Source organism: Onthophagus taurus, chromosome 2 (genome assembly GCF_036711975.1).
Source record: "Onthophagus taurus isolate NC chromosome 2, IU_Otau_3.0, whole genome shotgun sequence".
NCBI lineage: Eukaryota > Metazoa > Arthropoda > Insecta > Coleoptera > Scarabaeidae > Onthophagus > Onthophagus taurus.
The window spans coordinates 8,616,693-8,644,432 of NC_091967.1; the positions used below are offsets into that span (position 1 = coordinate 8,616,693).

The window sequence follows — 27,740 nt, forward strand, 5'->3', positions numbered from 1 at the left end:
AGTAAGCGTCATTATTACTTTCTTCCTTATCGAACAGTCAATAATTAAAAAATAACCAGTAATGGATAAACAGTAAGATCAAATAACAACGAATAGCGATGGATAGCAACAATTAATAACGAATAACAATGAATAACAACAATTAACACAAGGAACTCCACAATACTACTCAAAATAATCTCATTACCGCACAATAAACTGTTTCAAATCGAATTTTGACACTTGGAAATAGACTGCCTAAGTCTGACATCACAGAGGTGGGCGGAGCTTATACTGACTCCAAACAATTTCGTTGTCAAAATGTCATTTGAAATGTCATCACTTAGTTTATTTTATTTTAATACTAATGGAAAATTGCATATGGTGATTTACCGTTAGCAACACAGTTAGCAACGAAAATGTTTGGAGTCAGTATAAGCTCCGCCCATCTCTGTGACGTCAAGGCTTAGGTTGTCTATTTTAAATCAAAACAATTGGTTGCCATGGTTACGCACGGCTACTACTATTTTTTATATCAAATGAATGGGAGATAATGAAACTTTAAATTAATTTTTCTCGAAAATTTTCTTATGTAACCGATATTAATATTTATTGTACATAATTCAGAAAAAAATCCTCTTTCAAATTCCGATATAAAAAATCATCATAACTCGTTTAAAAATGTCGGAAAAAATTTAAATCTTTAGACTCATTTCAGTGATTTTTTCATAAATTGTCAACAAAGTCACTGATGAGGATATATTCCCATTATGCAAATTGGTTTTATTGGAGTCATAACAAATAATCATGCTCTATGGATTAGGTTATACACCAAATTATATGAAATCTGAAATTCATCTTCCTAGCCATGTATCTAGATTATAGAGTACAAGACAAACGCTTTAAAAAATCGTTCTCCTTGGTTTCCAATATGTTAAATCAAAATGTTATCAAATTGAGCGTAGCACTTCTTGTGGTTCACTTGACATTGCATTTGTGAATCCCTTGGTTTGGAAGTTACAGAGCCGTCATTATGGAGAAATAATCTTTAAATTTGTCACTCCACATGGCGTTATAGCTTTGGAGTTGGAAAAGTTGGCTGAAAGGTTTTCAAATCTCGCTGGTGATTAATTTATCTCTAAAAATTAAATATCTAGACTAATTTTAATCAACAATTTTTTTTTTTTAGGATTACCTTAATTATAATTTTCTTCAAATTTATTTTCTGATTTTCTCTTAAATTGTCATTTCAAAACGTCCCTAGTCTGATTTTATTTGGGTCTTAAATTCCAACTAATAGTCGTTTCATCTGCAGACCTTCTCGTGCTGATGCTGTTTTAAATCGTTCTTCCGTTCAATTTACCTAACCTTTCTCAAGTCTTGCAGTCTCTCACCCCTCGCTTCTTTCTTTCTAGGAGCTATTAACCAAGACTAAATGAGCGAGGATTCTTGTTTTTTGAAATTTTTCTTTTAATCAAAATTGTTTTTTCTCCTCGATTTTATTGGGAAATTTGATGTTAACACAAAGCAAGGTATTAAAATTGAGAGTTTACGATGAAGGGGGGTAAAATCGGATCTGGATTTTTTAAGGTCCCTTTTTTGAGGTCACGCTGAGGATGTTGAGTGTAAATTTCCCGTCTTTACGACCTCGAAAGCATTAAGCCTCGAAAAATGCCTAATAATAGTTTAGAGGTGATGTCGTTACCTAAGAAAAGAATCGTAATTTTCTTTTTAATATTTTTTGGGGAGGGAAAATCAATAATAATTGTTATATAAAAACTTTTTTTTATCGATGGAATTTTCCAAACGCCACCATCTTTGCTTCCTCATTAACAGGAGTTTTCGGTAATAATTCATCATTAAATCGTGATATATGTTAACATTAATTCATTTTTTTTATGAAATTAATAACATTCAAGATCAAACGGTGCTCCGATGTCGTCGAATAAATCGTCTCTTATTAGCGACGGTGCCACCGGTCGACGCGTAATTATTATTTCAGCCGGCCCGTATTAATCAACGTGAATCAACGTACATTTTTGTTGGGGTTAAAAGCGGGACCGACGACCGGCGGCGGTGTTATCGTTGTACGAACGAAGAAAGAGGAAGAAACAGCAACGGTGGCACGACGGAGAAGATGCCAAAGTGGCTTAAAAAGCCGCGAGATCCCCGGAGAGAGAATCTGCCGGTTTTTAATAGTCGATAAACTGCTCGCATTAAGCTGGAATTCGTATTATGTTCGGACTTGGTTAAAGGCAAAAAAAATCTCTCGCGGTAAAACCACCGAGAGTACTTTGAAAGGTGGAGCGTAATATGGACGGGCGCCTGCGGGACACGGGTTTCGAGGTAATTACGTACCATGGAATTAACCAACGTTGTTATGTTGCAAAGTGAAGAGGAGAGTGATAAAATAAAAGAATTTATAAACATTTTTTTAAGAAATCTTAGTTGACATCAGGGTTCGCCCAATTCAAAACACGATTTTAATCAGTACTAATTTTCTGGCTTTTTCCACTCCTCTTTTGTTGCACACATTGAAGTTTATTGAAGCTGAAGAACAAACAACACATAAAAATTGTTTTAAAGTTGGAAGATGTTGCATATTTAAGCTATGTTGCATTTTATATGGCACAGTGCAAGTAGTTTCGTAACTAAGGTTACTATATATTGCAAACTATATAAAATTCCCGGTATAAAAATATGAATTTCGAGTTAAAGTTTTGTTGTACCTCTTAAATACATAAACCAAGATAGGTGGTTGAATTATGGTTGTCAATGTGTTACTTCCTTCGAGGGCGATAAATCTTTACAGGATAAACACGAATCTATCAACGTATCCTTCGACCATAACTCAAACGATCGAGAAATAAATTTCAACAACGAAATATTAGGTACCGTTAAGGAAGGGTGGTTTAAAGAAAATGGAAGTGTTAAGAAAACATTTAAAATAACCGGAAAAAACCAAATAAATTTTCTTCGTCAAAACACAAAACAATCACTCCCACCATACACATACAATAAATATTCATAAACGTGTGGATTTATGGCAATTAGGGTTCGAAAACCGCCGGCACCTATTCGCGTACAAAACCTTCCCCCTTTCAGCATACTCCCCTTTCGGAGAGTAGATACGCTTGTACCACGTTTTGGGGTTGAAGCGACGCCCCTTTTAATGGGGAGATCCAGTAATTAAAAGGTCCGTCCGGCCTTTGAAAACGAACTACGACCCTCCACCACCATCCTGAAAACCAAAGCCTTCACCAAAAAACGAAAGAGAAATTTTCCGAACCTAATCCACAAGTTTAAACTCTAAATTATTTATTTAGAAATGGAAAGCCAATTTTAATTTCCAACTTTGTATATTGCTGGTTAGAGTCCTTTAATTAATGTCTCATAATTAATTCAAATATGCATATATAATAATTAATGATATAATAAATAATGGCTCCTCCACCAATTATTTTTTGATGTTTTTTTCTTTATAATTTTGAGGAGGAAAAATAAAATTAATCAACGAAGAAGCATTTCAAAAAGATACAAACAAATCAAAAGAACGGAATGAAAGGGGACTTTTAAAAGCAACGAAATTTTTTTTATTAAACTCATAAAGGAAGTCTTTATTAATTTTTAATGCTCATTTATTGAATAAGCTCCCCTTCAATTTAAAAATAAAAAGAAAATTCGGTGCGGTGTTCTTATTTCGTTTTCCCAACTCCATCTATCGATTTTTAATTACAACTTGGATTTAAACTCAATGAAGTTAGCACAAACGATTTTGTTTAGTATCAAATTGTGGAATATTTTTAGTAAATTTAATCGTTATCCAAGTATAAGGGAATAATCGATCAGTTCACAGTTGGGGATTGATATGGAAAGGGGTGCAGACTGCCGACCGTCTCGACGCTTTGGGTCTTTGGCCGTCGAGTTCAAGGATCAGGTCTTGGCAATACATCATGCACGCCGACGGAAAATAAATCCAAATAAGAAAAGGAAAATGGAAAAATCTGTTGTTTTACTTTTATCAATTCCAGACACTAAATAATTTTATGTAAATCCACTTTTTTCCATGCTTGTATAATTTGTGGCTAGTTTAGAACTTGGCCAAAAGTTAAAATTTTTGTCAATTTTGGGTGCAAAAAAATATTTTTTTCTTGTTTTTAACAAGACGTTATTAAATTCTGAAACGTGTGTAGACTCAAAGACTCAGAGGCGATAATTGCTGTATGCAAAATGCAAAACCAGCGTCTAGACATAGCAACAAGTGTTCCGCTGCTTCTCAACTCGTTTTCGCGGTGCGTTCCGCAATGGAAGAATTAAGTTTGCGTTGAATATTTATGCTCAGACGTGCATATTCAAGTTACCTGCTCGAAACACTTCCTAAAAATCAATAAAATGGGTTAAAATGTTAGGTTATCTTAACATAACACTAAATTTCCGTACAGTTTACTCGCTTACTTTGAAAATTGTTTTTTTTAAGTTTCTAATTTATGTACTTGAACTTGTAATATACGTTTTTGTATCCACAGTAAAAATAAGCATTCGGGGAAAGAGTGTATAAGCCAAGCGGTATATCGTGCCGTCGAAATCCATCGTCATTAGAGTTGTTGGCGACGCTAGCAGGCCGTTATTTATAGTCCTTGTTAGTTCCTCTCTACAGTATACAGACAGAGATACAGCCTCAGATGTTAGTAGTACAAGCCCCCGAAGGCACATGTCTTCCAACCCCTTTAACAAATCGTCTAAAATGTCACATATATTTTATTCCGTTTTATTTCTTCGTTTTTTCTCCCTTTTTTTCTGGGGTTTGTAAACTAAAACTTATAAAATTACAATATAAATACTTAAACAGAATGTATAATGACATTTCTTAGTTCTAAATTAACTGTCAAAAATATATCATACCAACCTATTAAAAAAATTATACGAATTCACCAATTTCTTAATGTTGGTCTAAAATTATATTACAATTGTTAATACTAATTAACAATCGTTTTAAATTCACCTTAATTTTCTAAATAAATTAAAATTAATTAATAATTTTAATTAACCCATTTAGTTGCTCTGACATTTCGTACCAACCGTTTTTATTTTTTATTATTTTTTGGTTGACATTTATTTTTAATATTTAAATGTAAATATTTTACATTTTAAGCATTAAAATATAAATGATAAGTAAATAAAATAATAATAGAATATAAATGATATTTGTGTTATACGGCGCATGTCCGAAAAACGTTGACTGCGAAAGTGAGGTTAGAAAGAGAAAGAGCTCGGGGAGGGTAGTAAACACGGCGTGGAAGATCATAGGGTTTCGAGCTTCGGGGGTGAAATGACACGACGCTAAAAAGCTCCGAGTTGAGAGCTTCAAAGCTTACGTAAAAAAGTTTGTGTATCAAGTTATGTGAGTTTCATCGAGAAAAACCTATCCATCATCAACGGTCATCTAATGAATGGGCACTAATTTAACTAAAACCAGTCGTGTAAGTTACAAATTTTTATTTAAAAATTAATTAACATTATTAATGGTAGATATTAATTTGGGTAATTAACGTTAATTGCATTTGAATTTTAAGATCGTTACCGGTTAGTACAGGTGTTTGCATACATAATATAAACGTGTTCCTGTCAACAAACCTCATATAACGTGTTTAAACCGTTCGCGTACGCACACACACATGAAATTCAGTCGTTCACTTTGCGTGTATGAGTCTCGGTTTTAATGATTTGTACCAATTTATAACGAGTTTACACTCAAACGACTAATTGCACTTGATATCAAAAAACTAATTTCAAGATTATTATGGTTTAACTTTATTTGGGAAGCAGTCTGTCTGAGATAGATGTTAATTAGATGTTAATGTCAGTGTTAATGTAATCTCAACATGAAATTCGATTCAAAGATAAATCAAATACAAAGATGTAAAGATTCTTTTTTGCAAAGTATGCTATTACATATAATATAGTATATATAATATATATGTTACATATAATATAGTATGCTATGTTATGCTTGAGACAAATTCATGTTGCAGCTTTATCTTTGACCTGAATTGAAAAACTTTACTTATTTACTTTTAGTTCAAGAATAATATACAAGTATCTAGCACTGAATAACAAATAAAACTAGAATTAACACTAGACTTAAAACTAGAAAGTTTCGGGTGTTTCTAGTTTTAGGTCTAGTTTTAGTTCAACAAAAATACGCAACATAGTTTTATCTAGTACTATCTAGCACTGTCACTGGATCTAACACTAGATATAGAACTAGAAACATACAGGTTTAGCCCTACGTCTCATAAGACGGCTAAACCGGAATGTTTCTAATTCTAGGTCTAGTGTTAGTTCTAGTTTTACACTAGCACTATCACTAGAACTAACACAAGACCTAGAACTAGAATCATTCGGGTTTAGCCGTCTTGAGAGACGTGCGGCTAAACGCGAATGTTTCTAGTTCTAGGTCTTTTAGTTCAATAAAAATATAAGTAGTTGACTTTACGTGTATGAGTCTCGGTTTTAATGATTTGTACCAATTTACAACAAATTTACACTCAAATGACTAATTGCACTTAACATCAAAAAACTAATATCAAGTTTATTGTTTTCACTTTTTGACGTTTAAAATTGTCAAAATATAAGTGCTACCAACACATTATTAAAAAAAGTGTTAAATTTTTGATTATTTTTAGGTTATCTTTTTTACTTTTCCCTAATAATAATTACCATAAAAAAATGTTAATGTGAATATAAAAGTTTGAAACGGAAACGGAAGTGGTCGTTCCAGAAGGGTGGATGTATTCAGAAAAAAAATATAAATAAAAAGAGGAAATGAGAAAGAAAAAGAAAAAATTCCCCACCCAAAGAGCAATTATACGTTGAAACTAGTACCTATACTGGTGGGTGGAAAACTTTTGGACGACGACGACGACGACGTCGAAGAGAAAGAGAGTCGTTAAACGACGGGGGGTGCCGTGGGGGTGCTTTGGCTGGTAGCAGGTGGGGCAAATAGTGAAATAATTTCGTGATTTGCATTAATACTTTGACCGGGGTTGGGTCGCAGGCGCTCATAAAAACTCGTTTAGCATATTAAAACGTTGCACGCATCGTCCGGCTTCTCCTAAAACTAAAAGGGCGAGTTTAGAACAAAAATCAAAATTAACTGCAAAAATAAATAAATATTTTTTGTAAAGAAAAAGATTTTTTGGTCTTTCGAATGTAATATCGGCGATGGTTTCCTGGTAATCGGGTCTTTAATTTCCGCTCGATCGGTGTTTTCGATGGGATCGATTCGATTTTGAGCCATGGAATTGCCGCAATCGAGGTCCCATTAGGAAGGAGTTGGTAGGTTTCTGTAGTTGTAGAAATCGTTCCGCTGGCACGTAGACAAACACGGTGCCCCCTTTCTCTCTCACTCTCAAATTTAGGGGGCCCGTGTCACCATTAACCATAGCAACCGGCGCGTGCATTTCTCGCCAAAATCCAAATCGCATCAAAGCGAAACTCCCCTTTGATAGGTAGGTGGTGACAATTTGATCTTTCTCTTTTAACTAGACATATATATATAAAACTCTTCTATTAAATGCTAAAAAATGTTTTATGCAAACTAAAGTAGTAATTTACTACTAAAAATTCTTAGAGGGCATAGAATCGTTGATGGTATTATCTTAATATTCTCAAGAGACATGAATAATTCATTTAATTAGAATATAGCCTTTTCTCCGTTTCAAGTGTATACCCCAGAAATCTCGTTCTCGAATCCCCCCGTTTTATACACGCCATTGTGTCTCTCATCCTCGACGACATTTGACTGTCTGTTGTCGTCGCCAAAAGAAAAGAACCCGGCCTGTCTCGTTCGGCGAGGGAAGGGAGGAAATTGCTGAATGACCCCCTTCGGAGTAAAAATTGGAGAACTGCTCTTTTCATATCTTCATCTCCTTTTGTGTTGTTATTATGACCGTAATCTCGACGAAAAAGATTCTTACCGTTTTTATACAGGGTGATCATTCGAAATATCACGGATCATCTTAAATTTGACTCTTATCCGTCAAAAATGACAGTTCTTAATCTTGATATGTCTATTTTGACATTTAACTTTATAATATAATCTAACATTTAAATATAATATAATCTCAAAGTCAAGTTTGATACACTCGCATCTATTTGACCCTGGCGGGTAGTTAAGGGTTAATAATGGATTTCTTTCAAGAGTGGGGGAGGAAAGTTATAAATTTTTTATTAAAAAAAAAAAAGGAGTGAAAAACATTTTTGGCTTTTGAAATTTAAAGTGTAATCGGGGATTTTTTCGCAGCCGGCCCCCCGTTAATTCTATGCCTCTTTTGTCCGCGGGACCATTCCCGTCAGATGGCGCGACCCACGCGGCTGTAACCCGGTTTATTTACGCCCCCTGCCGACCGGGAGGATATTACTGGCCATAAATGCAAATTGCCGAAAGCGTTTTCGTTCGTTCGGGTGAGATTTTTACAGATATTTACCCTTCGTGAAAGAACCACCAAAAAAAATATTCATCTCATTTTATTATTATTATTATTATTTTCTGTGCAAGTCATCAATCATTTTCATTTTTTTTTTATCTCTGTTTTATAGGTGTCACCAGTAATAAAAGTTTTTATCAAAAAATACTTTTGGGATGACTCTTAAGATCTCAAATAAGATCTACTTACACTTAATCGGGTTATTCTAAATTCAAAAATTCTTTACCTGGAAGTTCCTTGCTGTTTTATTTCTCTTTAATTTGTATCATTTAACTTGGTCCAATTGAAGAAGGTTTTTAACCACCCCTTATTCTATCTTTCAAATGTTGACTAAGTCCTCATCAGACTGTTCCTCATAGCTGTTTGGCAAGTAGTCTGCTTAAGATAAACGTTCCACTGCTTTTGCTGTAACAAATGATGATGTCAGTGTATGTATAATCTCAACTTGAAATTCGATTCAAAGATTAATCAAATGCAAAGATGTAAATATTCTTGCTTGCATAAAGTATGCTAGCTTGAGACAACTTCATTTTTCAGTTTTATCTTTGACCTGAATTGAAAAAGCTACTTTTCTACCTTTAGTTCAAGAAAAATATACAACAATCTAGCGCGCTGAATAACAAATAAAACTAGACCTAGAACTAGAAAGTTTCGGGTTTAGCCGTGCGTCTTCAGATGCACGGCTAAACCCAAATGTTTCTAGTTCTAGGTCTAGTGTTAGTTCTAGTTTTAGTTCAACAAAAAGCTATCTAGCACTAGACCGTGAACTAGAGACATTCGGGTTTAGCCGTGCGTCTGAAGACTTACTACAATAAAAAATATATAACAACCTAGCGTTGAATAACGATTAAAACTAGAAGTACCGAACAACTCGGGGAATACCCCGAGGTATTAACCCTCTGAGAATAACATTAAAAACTAAAGAATTTATTTTAAAAATTAATTTATTTAAATACTATCTTAAGTAGTAATTTTATCATGAATTGATTTTAATCCGTTTAAAGGATTCGTCGATCCATAGAATAAGAGGGGTTAAAATGAAAGGGCCCTATAGGGTTACACCTCAACGGTGTAGAAGTGACTCGGACCGTTAATAAGGAGCGGAAAGAGAGTTTGCCACCCTTATCCTTAAAGGCTTGATTAACCTTAAATTCAATTCGGAAAATGGGTTGGCAGGGGTGGAGTGAAGGGGAATAAGACAGACGACAGGTGAAGGAGCACGCGGAGTCTCGGTGGTCTTGAAAGATATGGACGCATCTAATAATAGCCCAATGAACAAAACGCCGTGCTAAAAGAGAGAGATAGAAATTTGCCCCGAGTTATTACGGCGAGGGTGAAATTTAAGGGGTGCACCTCTGGTGATGTTAAGACAAAAGGGAAAATCTAATCGATAATAAGCACATTGATTTTTGTTTTAGAAATAACATTTTTTTAAAATTAAATTTAGGAATTTTCTGATATTTTTATGATTAGGTTGTCAACGATACAATTGAAGTAAGAAACGTCAAAACAGACTTATATATATATTTTTTGTTTCTTTGTTCTGTTTGAAAAGAATGAGTATCCCCAATTTTCCCCCCTTCGGATTGCTTCTCGAATCCCCTCGGATTACAGGGGCTGTTTTTAAACAGTATTTGAGCGGATTTAGTTTTATGATTGATATGTAAATAATTCGGAGAAATCCCTCAATTTTTTTTCTCAAATTGATTTTTGAATAATTCAGCATCATCTCCCGTCAAAACTCAAAAGTAACTTTAGGCTTAATCTTAATACATCACCTAACAAAGTACAAATTGACATCCCTAACCGAGGTTAGGGGAGATAGTCCCCGGTACAAAGTACAAACCATGGGGATAAATATTTAATATATTAGCTCCTGGAGATAACAGGAACTTGTAAATAGAGGGTTTTAGCGTCTATTCCCTTCACGCCCTACTCCCTCGAATACGTTCCCGGATTACGTCCCTCTCCCCCATATACAAACCCTGGCATCCCTATACACTATCAATTATTCCAACGACGGTGAATCCTGGCAATATTTACCCCGGAATCCGCATAGCGCTGCGGCCCTAGATCCCGTTTACTTCCCGTTTTGGCACTGATCCCAGTTTTAAAACGTCGCCGCGGTAGTAACGCAAAGGGTTTAATCCACACGAATTTACTGTTTTTATCGACATTTATGGTTTTCGGGGGCCAAAGGTACCCGAATTATATTTTATAACCAGATTCACATGAATTATAAGGGTTACACTAATTATATACTAGATACGCTATGTGGAAGATCACACTTGGATTTGCAAGCACTATTCATTCATGACGGACTAGGTAAGGATATAATTATAAAACATCTAGTAGATATATGACAGAAGACAAGATATTGTTTGTAGGGGGCTAAACACTGCTTGCAGATGATCAGATCTGCTAATAAACGGATAGATACTGATGGCAAAAATTTGATATTACTAATAAAATACTGGAAATTGCTGGAAAACACATAGACGTTGATCATATAACGTTGTCATAGAACTAAATATTACTAATAGATACCGATATACTACTGGCAGAAAACATTTTAGACTAGAGACTGCAGCTTGAAGCTTAGATACTCTTAATAATAGACTTAATATTACCAACAGCGAACTGGAAACTACTGGCAGAAAAGATATTAAACTAGATATAGCTGTCATACTCTTAATAGAAGATTAAACATGGCCAATAGGAGACTAACTACTGCTGGAAGAAGGTGAAATATTGCTAATACAATGCTGGGTACTGCTGGCAAAATAATAGATACTGCTCGCAGAAGGCTAGATATTGTTGATAAGATTAGATTTTGCTTGCATAAGGCTGGATATTGTTGGCAAAAATCATATACTGCTAATACAAGGTTAAATACTGTTAGCAAGAACTTGATATTGCTAATAGAAGGTAAAACACAAAAACTAGCACTAGAATTAAAAACGTTCGAGGGTAGTCGTCTTAAGAGACATAGCCGTATGACCCGAATGATTCTAGTTTTAGGTCTAGTGCTAGTTCTAGTGACTTTGCTAGATAACGCTAGTTAGCACTAGAACTAACACTAAAACAAGAAATATTTGGGTTTAGCCGCCTTAAGAGACGCACGGCTACTACTTTTCTTTCAATAAAAATATACAACAATTTATCATTGCATAACAATTAAGACTAGAACTACCGTCCTTGATTTATACATCGTATAGACAACGCGGAGAATACCCCGAGATTATCTATGAAAATGGAATAGAGTAATATGAGCGCTAGCATTTATATTTAAATATATATTCCGTTCTCCAAAGTCCGTTCTAACGAGATCCGTTATATCGAGGATTTAATGTTTTTTTTTAATCATTTGAAGAGGGGGCAACAAGTGTCATTGAACGCACGTTTGGTGTCATTGTTTGACTATCGATTGGGTTGACACGTCCGTCGCGTCATCGTATGCACAGATACAAAGGATGTCCCGACACCAGCCATCCCCCTCGTTCCTCGTTTCCCACATCACAACACGCAAAACAATCCTCCGTCCCTGCACTTTCCCCGGACGCCAATCAATTATCGACTTTGAATTTGATTTGTACGTCTCGTTCAAACAACATCCGATTTTTGTTTTATTTCCTTATGAGTTCCATCTCTCTATTGCGTTTTTCTCATTCCGGTTGTAATAGAAATGTAGATTGTCGAGATCTATAGTGGCATGCAACCGGGCGGTTAATGAACGTAGCCCAGGCTCGTTATCATTTAAATTAGTCGCGATGTCCTGCGACGAAGCCGCCAAAGCGATTTTAGCGCCCCCCTTTTCCTCCCCGTTCTCATTGCTGAGTCCCGGAGTCGCTTAATTGAAACGGATTTCGTCGTTTATCTTACAACTTTACCGGGGGATTTTATCGGGGCGCGTTCTCCACCATCAGGTGACAGCACCGATTAACTTCTCGCCAAGGTAAACGGAAACTCAAAGTGGATTTTCAACCCGGATAATAACCAAACCTAACTTCACTTTCTTCTTAATTATAATAAAATAATATTGGAAAATATTTTTAGAATGGAAAAATCTTATAATTTATGAGTATGTAAATTTTGTCATCATTTCTCTTGGGGCAATTAAACCGGACGCGCGTTCTACCGTTGCGAAACCCGAATCCTCCTCCGTTCGCCCCCATGGCTTTATGACGGTGCTAATGCGGGGTCATAAATATCTCGGGTAGAAAATAGAGGCCGGAAGCAGGTAGAACGGCGGCCCAAGCAGGACGTTACCTAACGGGAAACGATGCGTCACCAGAACTGCAAAAATATTCCGTACCCGAAGAAAATCCATCTCAAAACCCTCGAGTATTTTCACCACATTTTTCCCTGAAAACGGTTTAAACGTAACTTCACGATGCCTATCGCGGTGAAAGAATGGTTACCTAAACCAACAGGTAGCAACCCTCACATACACAAAAAGGACCTTGGGGTCCCTTAAATTTGATAACGGTCCCTAAGGTTTAGGAGTGCGAAAATTTAGATTCTTTTTTTCGTTATCTTGTATTTTTTAGTATTAATCACGGTTGAAAATTCGGGGGGATAGATTTAAAATCCGGGTTTTGTGAACACAACAGTACAATATCTGTTGTATCTCGACCCTAGGTCCAGAAAAAACTCGCCCACCCTAAGCTTAACTCCCATTGTTGACGAGCTAGCATTGTGCTGTCAGGTTCTGTCAAATTCACCGCCACGTGACCACCCTCTTCTCATCACAAATCCTAAAATTAGTGTATGCGAGTTTTGCTTGTCCGACAACTCCCCCAAATAAAAGTGTTCGAGGGAGTTTGGGGGACAAAAATTTTTATTTAAACTAACCTTAAAGGTGATATCCCAAAATTTTCACAACATTTAGTTTCTCGTTTGTTAATTTTCGATTACAAACCAATTAATAAGGGTTGTTTGTAGAGGCGACCCTTCGATTCGGTTCTGTTCGATTGAAATTTCGTTGTCCGGAAAATTACCTTTCCACGATTACAAATTGATCAATTATTGAAGCAAAAACAGAATTTTAATAGGTTATTTTTTTAATCACGTGAACGTAGCGAATGGTGATGCCAACCTAAAAAAATTAAAAAACTAATTTGTTTTATACAGTGTTAAAACATTAATTATTTAAAACTTAACTATTTAATGAGTTTATAAATTATAAAAAGAAAATGGAAATAAATCATTAAATAATTAATTTTAAATAAGTTGTTTTTATTAAACGTCAAGTAAAAAATGAAATGTCAAAAATATTTCTAACCTCAAAGTTTGTTTTGTAATCGGTGGTATTGTGCTGTCGGATATTTTGTTACAACAACGATGAAGGTATAACGAGAACGTAGAAAATAACGACGTATACGACGAGGATGGTCTGGTCGTATTGATGTAGACTTGGGTGGTCGTGCCAAGTTCAACGTTCAGCTCACGCCACCATTCCCATTGTCTGCTGCTCTACTCTCTCCGGTCTAGGATTCCTGTGGAACCGCTATCGAGCAGGAATCCTCGTTCCGAAGCATCCACCCGACGACGACGAGAAGGTTATTTATTTCTCACAGGCTATTTACCCCGTAACTTCAAATACGAGGAGACGTATTTTAAAAATTTTCGTCCTAAGTGAATTTAAAAGATTTTTTTTTACCCACCCATGGATTTGTAGATCTATATTTCATATGTATGTTCCTGACGGCAAAGATATTCTTCCGGAAAGGGGGAGAGATTTCCAGGCAATCTTCAAGTTGTGTCATTGATATATTAGGGGAGTGAGTTTGTAAGAAGGTTTATACCGGGAATTTTATATAACTTATTAACATATGAATGCAGTCATAGTTACGAAACTACTCTGCACTTGTTCCACATAAAATGTCAAAAGTTTTGCAAAGAAAAAGTTTTGCTTGGAAAAAGGCCACCTCAAGAGACGCACGGCTAAACCCGACACTTTCTAGTTCTAGGTATAGTGTTAGTTCTGGTTTTAGTTCAATGAAAATATGCTATATAACAACTAAAACTAGAACTAACTCTACCACTAGATCTAACACTAAACCTAGCACTGTAAACATTCGGAGATAATACTAGTGTAAAACTAGAACTAACACTAGACCAAGAACTAGAAACATTCGGGTTTAGCCGAACGTCTCTCAAGACGGCTAAACCCGAATGATTCTAGTTCTAGGTCTTGTGTTAGTTCTAGTGATAGTGCTAGTGTAAAACTAGAACTAACACTAGACCAAGAACTAGAAGCATTCGAGTTTAGCCGAACGTCTCTCAAGACGGCTAAATCCGAATGATTCTAGTTCTAGGTCTTGTGTTACTTCTAGTGATAATGCTAGTGTAAAACTAGAACTAACACTAGACCAAGAACTAGAAACATTCGAGATTAGCCGAACGTCTCTCAAGACGGCTAAACCCGAATGATTCTAGTTCTAGGTCTTGTGTCAGTTGTAGTGATAGTGGTAGTGTAAAACTAGAACTAATACTAGACCTAGAACTAGAAACATTCAGACATGTTACATTTTATATGAGACAAAGTATAATACTGGTACTATAATTTTGTATATGTATTGCATTTTAACTGAAATTCACTGTAGATATTCCCGCAGCAAAATTTATAGTTCTCTTTCTCTCTTATAATAACGAACCAATTGGCTCAATTAATTAAACTGTGACATTTGTTCTACAATTTGTTCAGTTTGTGTTAGTTGAGAAGGATTCTTCGTCTTGAAAACTAGAAAGAAATGTTTTCTGAATTAAATTACTATAAATTGCAGGTTAATTTAAGATTTAAATCGTTTCACTATCTTTTTGTTAAATTTTTGTTTTCTTTTTATTTTCAGAGGGAAGCGACTCAAAGAGATGCGGACCGTGAAAGACGAATGCGTGCCGATAGTGAGGCCAGGGCCAAACAGGCTGTACAAGAAGCAGCGAGATGCAGATCAAGGCTCAAGTTACTTACTAGTGAATTTGCAAGGTAAAGACCGATCATTTTCTTATCCTTTTTTTTTATAATCCGATCCGGGAAAGATTAATAGTTTTAATTAAGTGTCAAGGGAGCAAAATTCGTCATTATCACGAGTTTTTAGGAGGCCGTATCGTAAAGAACCCCCGCCGTTTGTTACACTACCCCTACTGTTAATACTGGTAACAGTTGGTATTAATTATGTTTCAAGTTGCAATCCTAAAAAGAATTTTTTTCTTTGTATATCGCAAATAATGTTACATGAGAACCGTTTTAATTAAAATTATTATAGATTTAAGTTGGAAGCTCCGAAGAGGTACGTAAGCCCCCTTGAAACATTCTCCGCTAAGTAGATTTAACGGTTTCCCTATCGCGGAAGATCACAACGCGATGCCAATTATCCTTCCACTTTGATGTGACATAAAGTAGATATCTCTGCAACCAATTCTCCCTTTTCCCTATTGGAACATAATCCCCCTTTCCACGACAGAAAAGCGGAAATAAAATAATCGTATTACATTGGAGCATTAAATCTTGACGATTTTTGTTAGTTATTTATTTATTACAAGATTTTCTCGGCAAAATATCTAAAAAGTTAGGTTATGTTGTGAGTTTTGACGTATTGTGTGAAGTGTTATCAAATTTCTTTTCTATAAAAAAAAATCATGATTTTTAATTTACAATATTTTCCAATTTGCTCTAATTTCTGTTACTATACCTATATTAGAATCGATAAAATGGGTTAATATCAATAAATAAGTATAAATTGTGTTTGGGATTGACACAAAGAGTATCAAGGTCAATTACGTTAAAACGTCAAATCTATTTTGGATTAATTTTTCGTTATTTTCTTACCTCGATTATTTTTAAGTGAAAAATAGGTGTTAATCACAATGTTATCACAATTAATTTTGTGATAAAAGAAATACAAGAATTTTTTGTGATTGTAAATTTCAATTTAACGCATAAAGTCGTAGATTCAACTTCACGGGAAAATGATACCAACCTAAAAATTACGAAAGCACCAAGTCCAATTTTTATAATATAATTTTTGTTTTTAATTTAATAAATTTTTTAATTAACTTATATTTATAAATATTAATCGAAATTTGATATTAACGTGTGTAACATATAAATGAAACAACCAGAAGTCCGGCGCTGCTAATTTTTCCTTTCTGTTATTTCTGTCCTTTAACGTGTTAACTTATATTTGTTATTTAACTAGTACTAGCACCCAACCCAACCCGAATGATTTTAGTTCTAGGTCTTGTATTAATTCTAGTGATAGTGCTAGTGTAAAAGTAGAACTAGCACTAGATCTAGAAACATTCGGGTTTAACCGCACGTCCCTCAAGACGGCTAAACCCGAAACATTCTAGTTATAGGTCTAGTGTTAGTTCTAGTTTTATTTGTTATTCAGCGCTAGATTGTTGCATAATTTTCTTGTACTAAAAGTAGAACTAACACTGGATCTAAAACTAGAATCATTCGGGTTTAGACGTATGTCTCTTAAGACGGTTAATCCTGAATGTTTCTAGTTCTCAGTCTAGTGTTAGTTCTAGTATTGCACTAGCACTATCACTGGAACTAACACTAGATCTAGAACTACAAACATTCGTTTTTTTAGTGTTTCAATTGATTTTCAATTAAATAAAGAACTCTTCATTTCCCGTTACGGGAAATCTCATAACTTCGGATACGAGGAAGTATTTACTGGATGAAAGGGGAACGAGGCGACGCCACTAAATCTCACCCTCTTCCCCAACCCAACGAAGAGGTTATAAGGAAGTTTTTTATGACACACTACATCTTTGGGTATTGATCGTCTTCCAGTAAACGTGGTCGTCGTCTTGGAAAGCAAAAACATAGAAACCGACCACGAAAATCGTTCGACTATGTAGAGTTCATGTTGGAAGAGTATTAAGAGATTTCATTTTGAACGTTCAAAATGCTAATAATAGATGTCGTTTCGTGGACGGCATCCAATAATAAAATTTCTACCTGAATTCTAAATCCCCGGTTTAATATCCGATTTAGAAAAGGAATTTTATTGATTTTGTTCAAGTGAATGGTGCTACTTAGATAAGTTATTATTGATTCAATTTTCAACGTGTTGGTTATCTGTTGTACTCCAGACTCGAGGATAATCAATCAAGAATACCTCTTTGTAATTAATCAACTTGGTCACTAATTAATCATCATTAACTCATATGTGATCATGTCTCTTTATTGTTTAGAATTTAGATGAGAAAATTTTAATGCTTTAGTAAAGAAATTTTAATAATTAAGTCTGAAAAGTTTTCTAAAGAACGAAAACAATCATTGAATAAGAGAGAAAGACGAACTTTTCCACTTAAACTCATCCATGGTCCGTTTTCTCACGTTAAAACGAACAAAAATAAGAGATCTCCTCGGTTCAATAGACCTGTCTCCTGTCCTAAAGAACTTTACCAACTTTACCAAATCGATTTTCAACAGAAGTCTCAACAAGTAAAAGATATCTATCGGATGATGTTTAAAATGTGGTTAGAGTTAACCAATTTCAGACGCGCACCGTCATTCGATTAGTTCTCGTCCTCGGTTAACGCGATTATGATAGCTTTCTCCATGACGAAGTCTTCGATCTTTGATGTTAAAGGAGAAAGAGGGATGAAGTGGCTTATGCCAAGGCATCTGACAGTGAGGGGATCTTCGCAAAGTGGCTGACGAAGGGATCTTGGTACCTTTCCATAGTTTAAGGACCCTTCAGAAATCCTCTCTCTCTCTACCGTCCTAACCACTTGACTACGACTGTCTGTTACCAATAGGAAGAGTAGCGGGACGAAAAAGTTTTATGATTCTTCCAGACCGAAAGGAATTTTTTAACTTTTTTTATTTTTTAATATACTTTTTCTTTTTGTTGGAAAATGTAATAAAGGGAAAGGTTGGCTTTTAAACTAAGTAAATTAATGGTAAACGCCGAGTGCACTTGCTGCTCTAGGTTAGTGCATAGTTTATACGATCGTAAAAATAAATTTTAAGGCCGATTTAACCTTATTTTCAAGCCAGAGGGAAAAGGGTTGTACGAAATGGAAGGTTTTTAGTGCGACTTTTGTTATCTTAGTTTATAACCACCAGACAAAATTAATTAAATCAAAAAAAAGTATTGCAAAAGAAATAAAAATAAAGTTTTTAGGTTAGTTTTTTTTTGACATTTCGAGTATTAATCAAAAATGCCAATTAAATGAAAATTAAATAAAATAATTTGTATCGCGAAGTTAGCCAACAAAGTTAAATTGACATTATACGTCAATGTCAAAAAATATTCTAAGCTTTCTTTTTTATATGTATAACTACAAACTCAAAATATTATTCGAAATAAACCATGTCATTTCTACTAGAACGATTCGTGTTAATTTTAATTAGTGCAGTGGTAACACTGTCGGAAATCATCCGGGTTTATAATTGCATTAGTGGCGCTTTCTGTCTACGCAGCTGTAAACTAACACGGGCAACAAGGCCGAATTAAATTTTTTCTCTATCGATACATCTTTATAATTAAATTTTATTAAAATAATTCGGAATCGGGATAAAAATTGATTCAATCTGGTCGATTAAAAAAGAAGTCGAACAAAAAGGAGTTTTGTAGCGGAATAAATAAGGGTCGCGTATCTCAACAAGACGGGGGTCCTTGTTAATTTCCGGTTGCGTCGCCGCTTTTAGACCGTAGTAACAGAAGCGACGGCGTCGTCTCCCCTCGATAACTAAGATATCGGCGTCTAAATTTAATTAATAACGTCTAGTTCATGTGGGCGCCACGATATTTTGACATTATCAAGATCTGTTATGTTTCAGAAATGACCTTTAACGCACATTAACGTGATACGAAGTACTTCTTTACTTTTTACTGTGTTTTATCTTATACAATTAAACGTTTCTACGTTGAAAAATTTAAATGTCAAATTAAACGTCAACATTAAACTTTTTATTTTTCATAACCTCACTTTTAATAAATGTCAAAATTTAAAATATATATTTTTGTGTGTTTACACACTCAAACCGTTTGCGCAAACTGGCTTTGTACAAGTAAATTGTTGCGTGTTAACGCTGGCCTGAAGTTTCCGTAAGCCAAAAAATATAGGTTGAGTAAAATCTGTCTTGATAGAAAATCGGTTGTGAGGTTGGTGTATTGGCATGAGCGTGTGAACGATGCTCACCTCAGTTTCGATCTTAGACATGTGCATTGAATGATAATATTCATTGTGGTTCAAAAATAAATGTGACGAAGAGTTAGATCTGATTGGAAAAGGATTAGCTCAACCTTTGAATTTTACTGCAAATAGATTTTCTGTTATCGGGAAATCATGGGCATCAAAATTGTGAGAGACGTCGATCCAGAACAAATTGTGCACGCAGAAAAAATAATAAAAGACGTGTTCTATGAGGCATAATTGCAGTATTCAGACTCCATTCTACACTCAGCATTCATTACACGCTCAATCATCAACCAAAACTCAGCAATCATTCAGCACCCAGCAAAGTGCTGCAGATTTTTTTCGCAACCTCAGTGGAACGTTTGGAAAGCATTTTTACACTACATCTTACATCCTTTTGTATTTTATAACTTATTAATAATATTCAATAAACTTACCTTGAGATAAGTGTCTTTTAATGCCTTGTAAATTACGTCACATGATTCTGGAATTATAGCGCTTAGAGCTGATTTGGAAATAACTGCTGCAAATTTCAATTCCTAGTAACGTCTCCCAGTTGCCAAAAATCTCGTTCATTATGGTGGTTTTCATCGATACGCAAGTAGTTGCGAAAATCTTCAGGTTCACTACGTAGTTCAGCGATTAAATTGGTATGGGAAAATATATCCCGCTGTAACAAGCATGGTTTACATCATTTTTTTCTATTAGTCTTCAACTCTTACCCTTGAATTTCCTTAATTCAAAAAGTAAACTCTCCGGCAACTTAGACACGCTTTCTTTAGCAAACAGGCTGTTTTCCCCAAACACGACGGAGACGGGGGATTCTTCTCTAGCTGTCCCGCCGGAGGGCCCTTAATAAAATAAGAGGAAGGCATTTAAATATACGGCAAATATTTGTTTCGTTTTAAGAGTTGTGTACGAAAGTTCCCCTTTTTAGTAGGAGTCTCCGCTTTTTATTTGAGTGTATCCGGTAGAAATTGAATTACACCGTTTCAAATATTTGTTGGTAAATAAAAAAAATATCGAAGATTTATAAATGATGTATATTTAGTTGCATAATCGCATTTTTTTATTAATATCTTTTTCTTTTCAGAATGGAAGAATCAGTTAGATCTATGCTCGTTTATAAAAAGCAAGCCGAACAATTAAGACAAGAAAAAATAGCTTTAACTGCTGCTTTTGAGGTAAGAAAATGTTTTCTTTTTTATTTTCAATTAAAAAAAAGTTTTTATCTCTTTCGTCTCTTTGACCACACCTTGGAAGTTAGTTAATTAATTTAAATAAAAGTCCTGGGGGATTAAAAGATTTAATTAGTTTTCCTTCTTTCACCCTTTCGGGATCTTCCGATGGAAAAGGGATTTAAATTTTCATCGTTAGACTTCGTAATGTATTTTTTAATTTTTTATTGACATCTAAAATATACTTTACCCGAAAAGGATTTGGTGTAATTTAAGTTTCCAAGCCGAGTCTGCCGACTTGTATTAAGTTCCTCGATTCAATTTACCGATAAAATTTTATGTCTTTTCAACGGTTTTGTTCCTAACCTCAACTTCCCCCTACTAATAATCGATTATCGCCAGAAACCCGCTTTCGCCGACCAATTAACTGATACAATTAAGTTATAATTTACTGCAAAGCACGGGTAATACCTGCATTAGTTGTAATAGAGCGGTCACACGTGTAATATACCTTCTTGAATGTTATAACCTCGCTTTTCATAATTTAAGGATCACTTTGTAAATTTAGTTTACCACAAACGACTGAAATACGAGGAGATGGATTCATTGTTAGATAGAACTATTATATAAAGTGTTACCTCCCCCATTTTGAAGGGGGCCTCGAGGTTGTTTACTAAAGAGTCTTATCTCTATTTAGGCAAGCCGAGTTTCTGTTTCCAAAAACAATACGGAAAATCTCTCTGAATACACAATGACGATAACTTACAAACAACTCCATTTTATTCAAAAAACTTTGTAAACATGTAAATAAAACATTTTTTGAATGACATTTATTTCTGTCAATGTCAAAAATTTTATTGCCAACCTCAAAAAACAAAATAAACTAAAATCAAAGTTATATTTATTTATGAATATGTTTACCTGGAAAATCATATAACACGCAATATATGAATGCAGTAACCATAGTTACATTTAAAACTAGAACTAACACTAGACCTAGAACTAGAAAGATTCGGGTTTAGCCGCACGTCTCTATAGACGGCTAAACCTGAATGATTGTAGTTTCAGGTGTTGTGTTAGTAGTTCTAGTTTTACACTGTGTTAGTTCTAGTGATAGTGTATATAGTTTTGTATAAATAAATAAATAAAATATGGAACATAGTGATATCTTATGTTAACTAGCGCTACTTACCACTGTCACTAGAACTAACATTAGACCTACAACCAGAAACATTCAGATATTGTACATTGCATTTTAAGTAAAATTCACTGTATAATTTCAAAAATGTTATCTTACTATTTAAACACAACCAATTTTTTTTTTAAACAAAACGCAAAATCTCCGCGTTCATACAACGGGCGGTGACTTTCCACCAGACAACCCACTCGGGTCGCTTTTTGGGGCTCCACCCCCTTCTCTTCGTATACACACTACAAAGCCCTATTGTACACACGTCTCGTGTGTTGGATATATTCAAACGTGGGGTTTGTTCGAAACTTAGCTTGCTGTAAACTGCAAAAGTGTACAGCTGGAACGATAAAGAGCCCCCCTTCTCTCTGCTCGGCGGTGATTAGTAGAAAAGGGATCCCCCTTTGAAGGGTAGGTTTTGACCCCATATTGATTCAAATGCGGTTTACTCACAGGATATTTTCAATTTTCCAATTTAAAAAATCCTGTTTTTATTACATTTTGACAGTTTGCAAATTAACATAACCTTACTTACACTATTAACATAACCTCACATTAAAAATTTTAAATTTTAGGTTGGTTTCTAAAATTTAAACGTTTATTTTGATAATTTTCAAACGTGACAGTAACACAAATCATTCAAAACTTGAGTTGAACACCGTGAATACACAAGAGAAGTTTCTTGAAAGGTTTTGATTAGTTGATATGTGCTTGAAATTCTGGAGAACGTCGATTATAAGGGGATAATTGGTACTTTGGGGAGAAACGACGCCTGGAGACTCCAAAATCGAACGGTTTGTGAAAGTGGGAAACTAAGGGGGTTATTGTAAGGGATGGTAATGGGGGGCTAATTATAATCGGTGGATGCATTGAAAGTACTTCAATTCGTTTAGGGATAATTACGGGATAACTTTAGTTTAAAAAGTTTGTGTTGTTTTTAGTGAAAATTTACAACGATTGGCCCCGGTATAAACTGTATGATCCGAATTTAATGGGGCCCAAAAACGACAAGTTATTCCGTCCAATAAATAAAACGTTGACGCTCGAACGTTTTTGGGGGGCCCCACCGACAGGACCGTATCTGGGTAATTTATAAACGCGGTTCTGCTTTGAATTTATGATATCGGACGCTATTAATGAGAGATTTACCGTAAAATACCAACCTCGTTTAACGTCAAAACAAATTGATTAAAAACTTGGAATTTTAGGCTCACATTTTAAACCACCAAATTGATTCGGGTATTATATACACGATTTTTAATAAGATTTGAAATTCTAACCTCACATTTTATATTTTTCGATTTTGAAATCGAGTTATTTTATTAAAGTTATTTTAGAAAGTTCATTCAAGGTGTAAAATCAACATAATCCAATCTTTATGAACCTCTCAGTATATTATACCTACTCAAAATCCTTCCGTAGGCGTCCTAATTGACTGGTTCACGACACGGGATTAGATTGAAACACCTCGGTGAGCTCTTATTTAATTAGATTAAGAGCTTATCTCGAGCAAAACGGTCGCCACGCCGAACGTTATTCGTGAAAACTGGGTCAATTCTCTTTTCTCATCACACTTTCCCGGATTTTCGGGTAAAAACCCTCCGTTACTACACAAATTGGACTACGTTAAAGGGGCCAACACCCCGAAACACATTCATTCGAACCTCATCAAATACAATAAACCTTTATAATTATCTTGAGATCCCATTCAATAATTTTCTTAATTAAATTTGAATTTTGAACATAATTTATTTGTTTTTGAAGTAAACAAACATTATTTGACAACTGACAAGATATTAAAAAAACTAACTTCACGCGGTTACTAGTTTAATTTTTGATTTTACTCATAGATGGCGTTTATATAGTTTTAAGAAACGTCAAATTGGTTTTATGTCAAAGTGTTAACCTCCGCAAACGCTGAATCCAACCACAACTTAGTACTGGCCAAAATAATCATGAAGACTCATCAAAAAACAAACACAAAAATAGACAGTATCGCATCTTAGAAACGGACAACATTAAGAAGCTGCCTGGCAAAAAATAAAATGAAATATACTCAAAGCCGCCGAAGAGGTTGTGGGAAGAAGAATATCTAATAAATCTACCAAACGAAATACGAACAACAACAACATCCAATACATCAAGAGAGCGCATTGTGAAAAGTTCTCTGCAGACTTGGAACATGACCTTTATGGAGGCCAGAGGAAGGTTTGGAACATGTTAACAAAAGAATCATTCGAACAACAGAGATGAGGAGAATCTACGATCCATAGCAGGCTGCACCCTGAGGGACCATAAGAGAGGCGAAGACATCAGAGAACATTGCGGTATCCAAGATATAGTCTGATGGTCCCGAACCAGACGTCGCGCATGGAGGGGCCATATTGAGCGGATGGATGACAACAGATTGCCGAAAATTGCAAGGGATGGTGCCCAAGATTAAAGAGACTTCCTGTACGTCCGCCCACAAGGTGGTATGAAAGTTGGAATTCATCAAAGGCCTTAAAAAGAGGAAGAAGAGAATAATTATGAACTAAAATATCAATCACATGACATGATAGTATTAAAGTGGGAACTATTAATATCGTATTGTTATTTTGTAAGGTTAAGTTCTACCTTCCTCCTGGTGGGAATCTTGAATTCGTTCAAAAATTTATATAAATATAAATATACGCATAGACAACCACTTTAGCACTTTTGACATTCTAGTTACCTATACTCTATAAAATTCAAACTAACTCTCTTCATTGTACCAAGGTCCGTAAAGTGCATTGTACCAGGTTGACCAGAGACAGCAGAACGCGTTTTGAAGCTAGAGACTGAAACGAAGTAATTTATCTCAAATATACTGCTTTTTCTAATTAAACACTCTTATTATGAAAGTTATGTATTTTTCTTTTTTTATTTAATTACATAATGTATATACTTTAATAGAATACTTTTCTCTTAAAACGTCAGCGTCTGTAACACGTGACGTCACGATTAGGGCATATCAGGGGGTTTACTTTTCATACGTTGAAATCCTTCGTCTGGCCAACCTGGTAGAATACACTTTACGGACTTTGCATTGTACCAAAACGAGACCTTATTTCAGCTCTATTATCGAATTACGGATAACTAACTTACTTTTGCCACGATAACAACACAATTTCACCCCTTTTATACGTTTTCGTATAAACGTTCTCTCTCTCATTTTAAAGTTTAATCTGTCTCTGTTTGTCACGTTTTAGATGTTGTGTATATGTTTTGTGTGTGCACAACACGGGCAGAATGGGGGGGTTTGAGGGACTTCCCGGAGGACATCTTTTTATTAATTCGTAGCCGCAGGGGACTCGGTCTCTCCCCAAAAACGCGTCGGCTTCCCCTTTTAGTTTAAACGTAAGGGTAAAATTGCCGCTGCACCCCTAAAATGCTATTCGGTGCGATAAGTTGCATACTATGCGCACCATTTAGTTCATTTTAGTTTTATAAGGGTAGTAAATGTAAATTAAACGAAAAGGGGGTTATTTTGAGTAGTTTTTAATTTAAAAATAAGCTTTTAATTGTTAAATCAATTTTGTTGATAGACTCGTGAGGTTAAATGATATATAGGTTGATAAATATATTTTAAAAGAGTTAAAGTTTTCGTATCTTTGTTGGCAAGTTTACAACTTGTCTTAGGATTTAGAGGACTTGTAAAAAGTGTTGTGGAGAAGTCGTAAAGGCATTAAAAGTTAGACGTAGACGAGTTTTACGGAAAAGTTGGGACACATCGTAGCCGTATAAATTCTTTTATTCTATTTTAACCCAATTCGAAAGATTTATCAGATATTGCACCTTCCCTCGTATTTTCAAGGAAATATTTGAAAACAGAAATCAATACTACATTTTTATTCAAGTTGTAACTTTTACAACTTCACAAACAACTAATTTATTTTTATTATTATTATAGAATCGGTGCCAACAGTATCAAAACACAGTCGCAAGATTAAACCAAGAAATTTTTACGCTTCGCCAACAATTAGAACAAGTTACAAATTCATCCCAAGAAGGTTTACTTCAAGCTCAATCGGCCGCTTTACATCGACAAGCTGAAGAATCTCGCAAACAATACGAAAGGTGCTTAGACGACGTTGCTAATCAAGTTGTTAAAGCTTTATTAGCACAAAAGGTGATTAAAATTTGTATTCCCTTTAACTACTAAAGTTGTTAAAGTTTAACACTATGGTAATAAAATATTTTTTAGGGTTTAAGAGAAGAAGTTGGTAATTTAAATAACAAAATACTCGAATTAGAAAATCAAAATCGAGCTCTAACTTCAATGTTAGTCCACCAATTACGCGGTGACATCTCGGAAAGTGATCAAAACCTTTCTAGGTTAGCTTTAGAAGACAAACAATCTGATAATAACACTTCCGCTGACGTTTCTCCTACGAATCTAATGAAATCGAGCCTTAATTTCAAAAATTGTAGCTCGTTTAATTCGGAGTTTCTTTTACCGTCGCCGAATTATAACGAAGAATCATCTTCGTCGCCGGAAAGGGTGGTTAGTCGTATCGAAAAGAGATTATCCGCGGGTTCGGATATTTTAGATACGCGATTTTCTTTGGAAGATAAAAAAAGACATCAAGTTTTAACGCGGCTTTGGACCGAACTAAAAGGAACGGAGGTAACCCCAAAAAGACTAATTGAAGCTTTAAGTAGCGTTGATTCAACACTTTGGGTACCACCACAACGCCCGGTTTCTTTAAATCTTCAATTACCAATATTACAAGCTGCGAAATATAGGAGATCGCGACCGGTTTTAGCACATCAAAGTAGTAACTCAAAAAGTGAAGAAGAAACAACCGGAAACGAATCGCCGGAAAGCAACGGAAATAGAGACGAGGGGTACTCAACTATGTCTTCAGATGTTCAAGCCGAAGTTACACGAGGATCCGGTGGTGATGCATCACAAGGACGGGGATTGGAAGATTTAAAAGAGGAAGAATTATTAGGCGGTGGTGAAACTAGACTTTTGGTAACTGACAATAAAGATCCGGATATTCTTTACATTCCGTTTAATTTACTTAATTTGAAACCAAGAAATAGTTTTCCACCTGGTAAAGATATTATACCTTTTCAACATATCGTTAGAAGCTTTTCTGATTCACATCTTTGTATTAAAATTACTACATCACCAAGTCCTTATTATACTTTTACATCACCTATTTCAAGTAGTCCAAGTATTGTTTTAGTTGATATTACTGAGAAGACAATAAATCCTTTAAGAAGAACGAAAGGAACCGCTAGTTTATTAGGTAAGTTTCAAAGATTAGAGAATCTAAAAAGGGCTGCTACATCCCAGCGTCACTTTAACAGTCTATTAAGATGGCTAAACACGAATGTTTTTCGTTCTAGTTGACTCTAACTTAGTTTCAATAAAAATTTTCAACAATCTAGCGTTGAATAACAATTAAATACTAATCTGAAGACGTATGGCTAAATCCGAAAGTTTCTAGGTCTAGTGTTAGTTCTAGACTAGCACTATCACTAGAACTAACACAAGACCTAAAACTAGAATTATTCGGGTTTAGCCGTCTTGAGAGACGTGCGGCTAAATCCGAATGTTTCTAGTTCTTGGTCTAGTGTTAGTTCTAGCACTATCACTAGAACTAACACAAGACCTAGAACTAGAATCATTCGGGTTTGGCCGTCGCGAGAGACGTGCGGCTAAATCCGAATGTTTCTAGTTCTTGTTCTAGTGTTAGTTCTAGT

At 35.1% G+C, this 27,740-nt stretch overlaps 1 protein-coding gene and 1 long non-coding RNA gene across 7 annotated transcripts in view; one reads left to right on the forward strand and one right to left on the reverse strand.

Annotated features, from left to right (window-relative positions):
* The window catches only part of LOC111427321 (putative leucine-rich repeat-containing protein DDB_G0290503), a 57,776-nt gene that overhangs the window by 24,327 nt on the left and 5,709 nt on the right, over positions 1 to 27,740 (forward strand). For 2 of the 3 annotated variants that reach the window (XM_023062403.2, XM_023062405.2), the window contains exons 4-7: positions 15,323 to 15,456; positions 20,731 to 20,821; positions 25,936 to 26,154; positions 26,230 to 27,283. In XM_023062403.2, coding sequence (XP_022918171.1) covers positions 15,323 to 15,456; positions 20,731 to 20,821; positions 25,936 to 26,154; positions 26,230 to 27,283 — 1,498 coding nt within the window. Of the gene's footprint in view, positions 1 to 5,297; positions 5,460 to 15,322; positions 15,457 to 20,730; positions 20,822 to 25,935; positions 26,155 to 26,229; positions 27,284 to 27,740 lie in introns of those variants that run through there. The other variant, XM_023062406.2, reaches the window with a different exon arrangement.
* The window catches only part of LOC111427324 (uncharacterized), a 33,995-nt gene continuing 6,607 nt past the window's right edge, over positions 353 to 27,740 (reverse strand). The window contains exons 1-9 of one of the 4 annotated variants that reach the window (XR_011639653.1): positions 14,135 to 14,512; positions 13,753 to 14,063; positions 13,323 to 13,566; positions 12,890 to 13,225; positions 12,738 to 12,833; positions 8,695 to 8,873; positions 4,420 to 4,796; positions 1,175 to 4,356; positions 353 to 1,117 (exon numbers count right to left, since the gene is read on the reverse strand). This is a non-coding gene — a long non-coding RNA (uncharacterized lncRNA). Of the gene's footprint in view, positions 1,118 to 1,174; positions 4,357 to 4,419; positions 4,797 to 8,694; positions 8,874 to 12,737; positions 12,834 to 12,889; positions 13,226 to 13,322; positions 13,567 to 13,752; positions 14,064 to 14,134; positions 14,513 to 20,074; positions 20,308 to 20,359; positions 20,489 to 21,286; positions 21,398 to 21,453; positions 21,644 to 27,740 lie in introns of those variants that run through there. The other 3 variants (XR_011639652.1, XR_011639651.1, XR_002707927.2) reach the window with 3 other exon arrangements.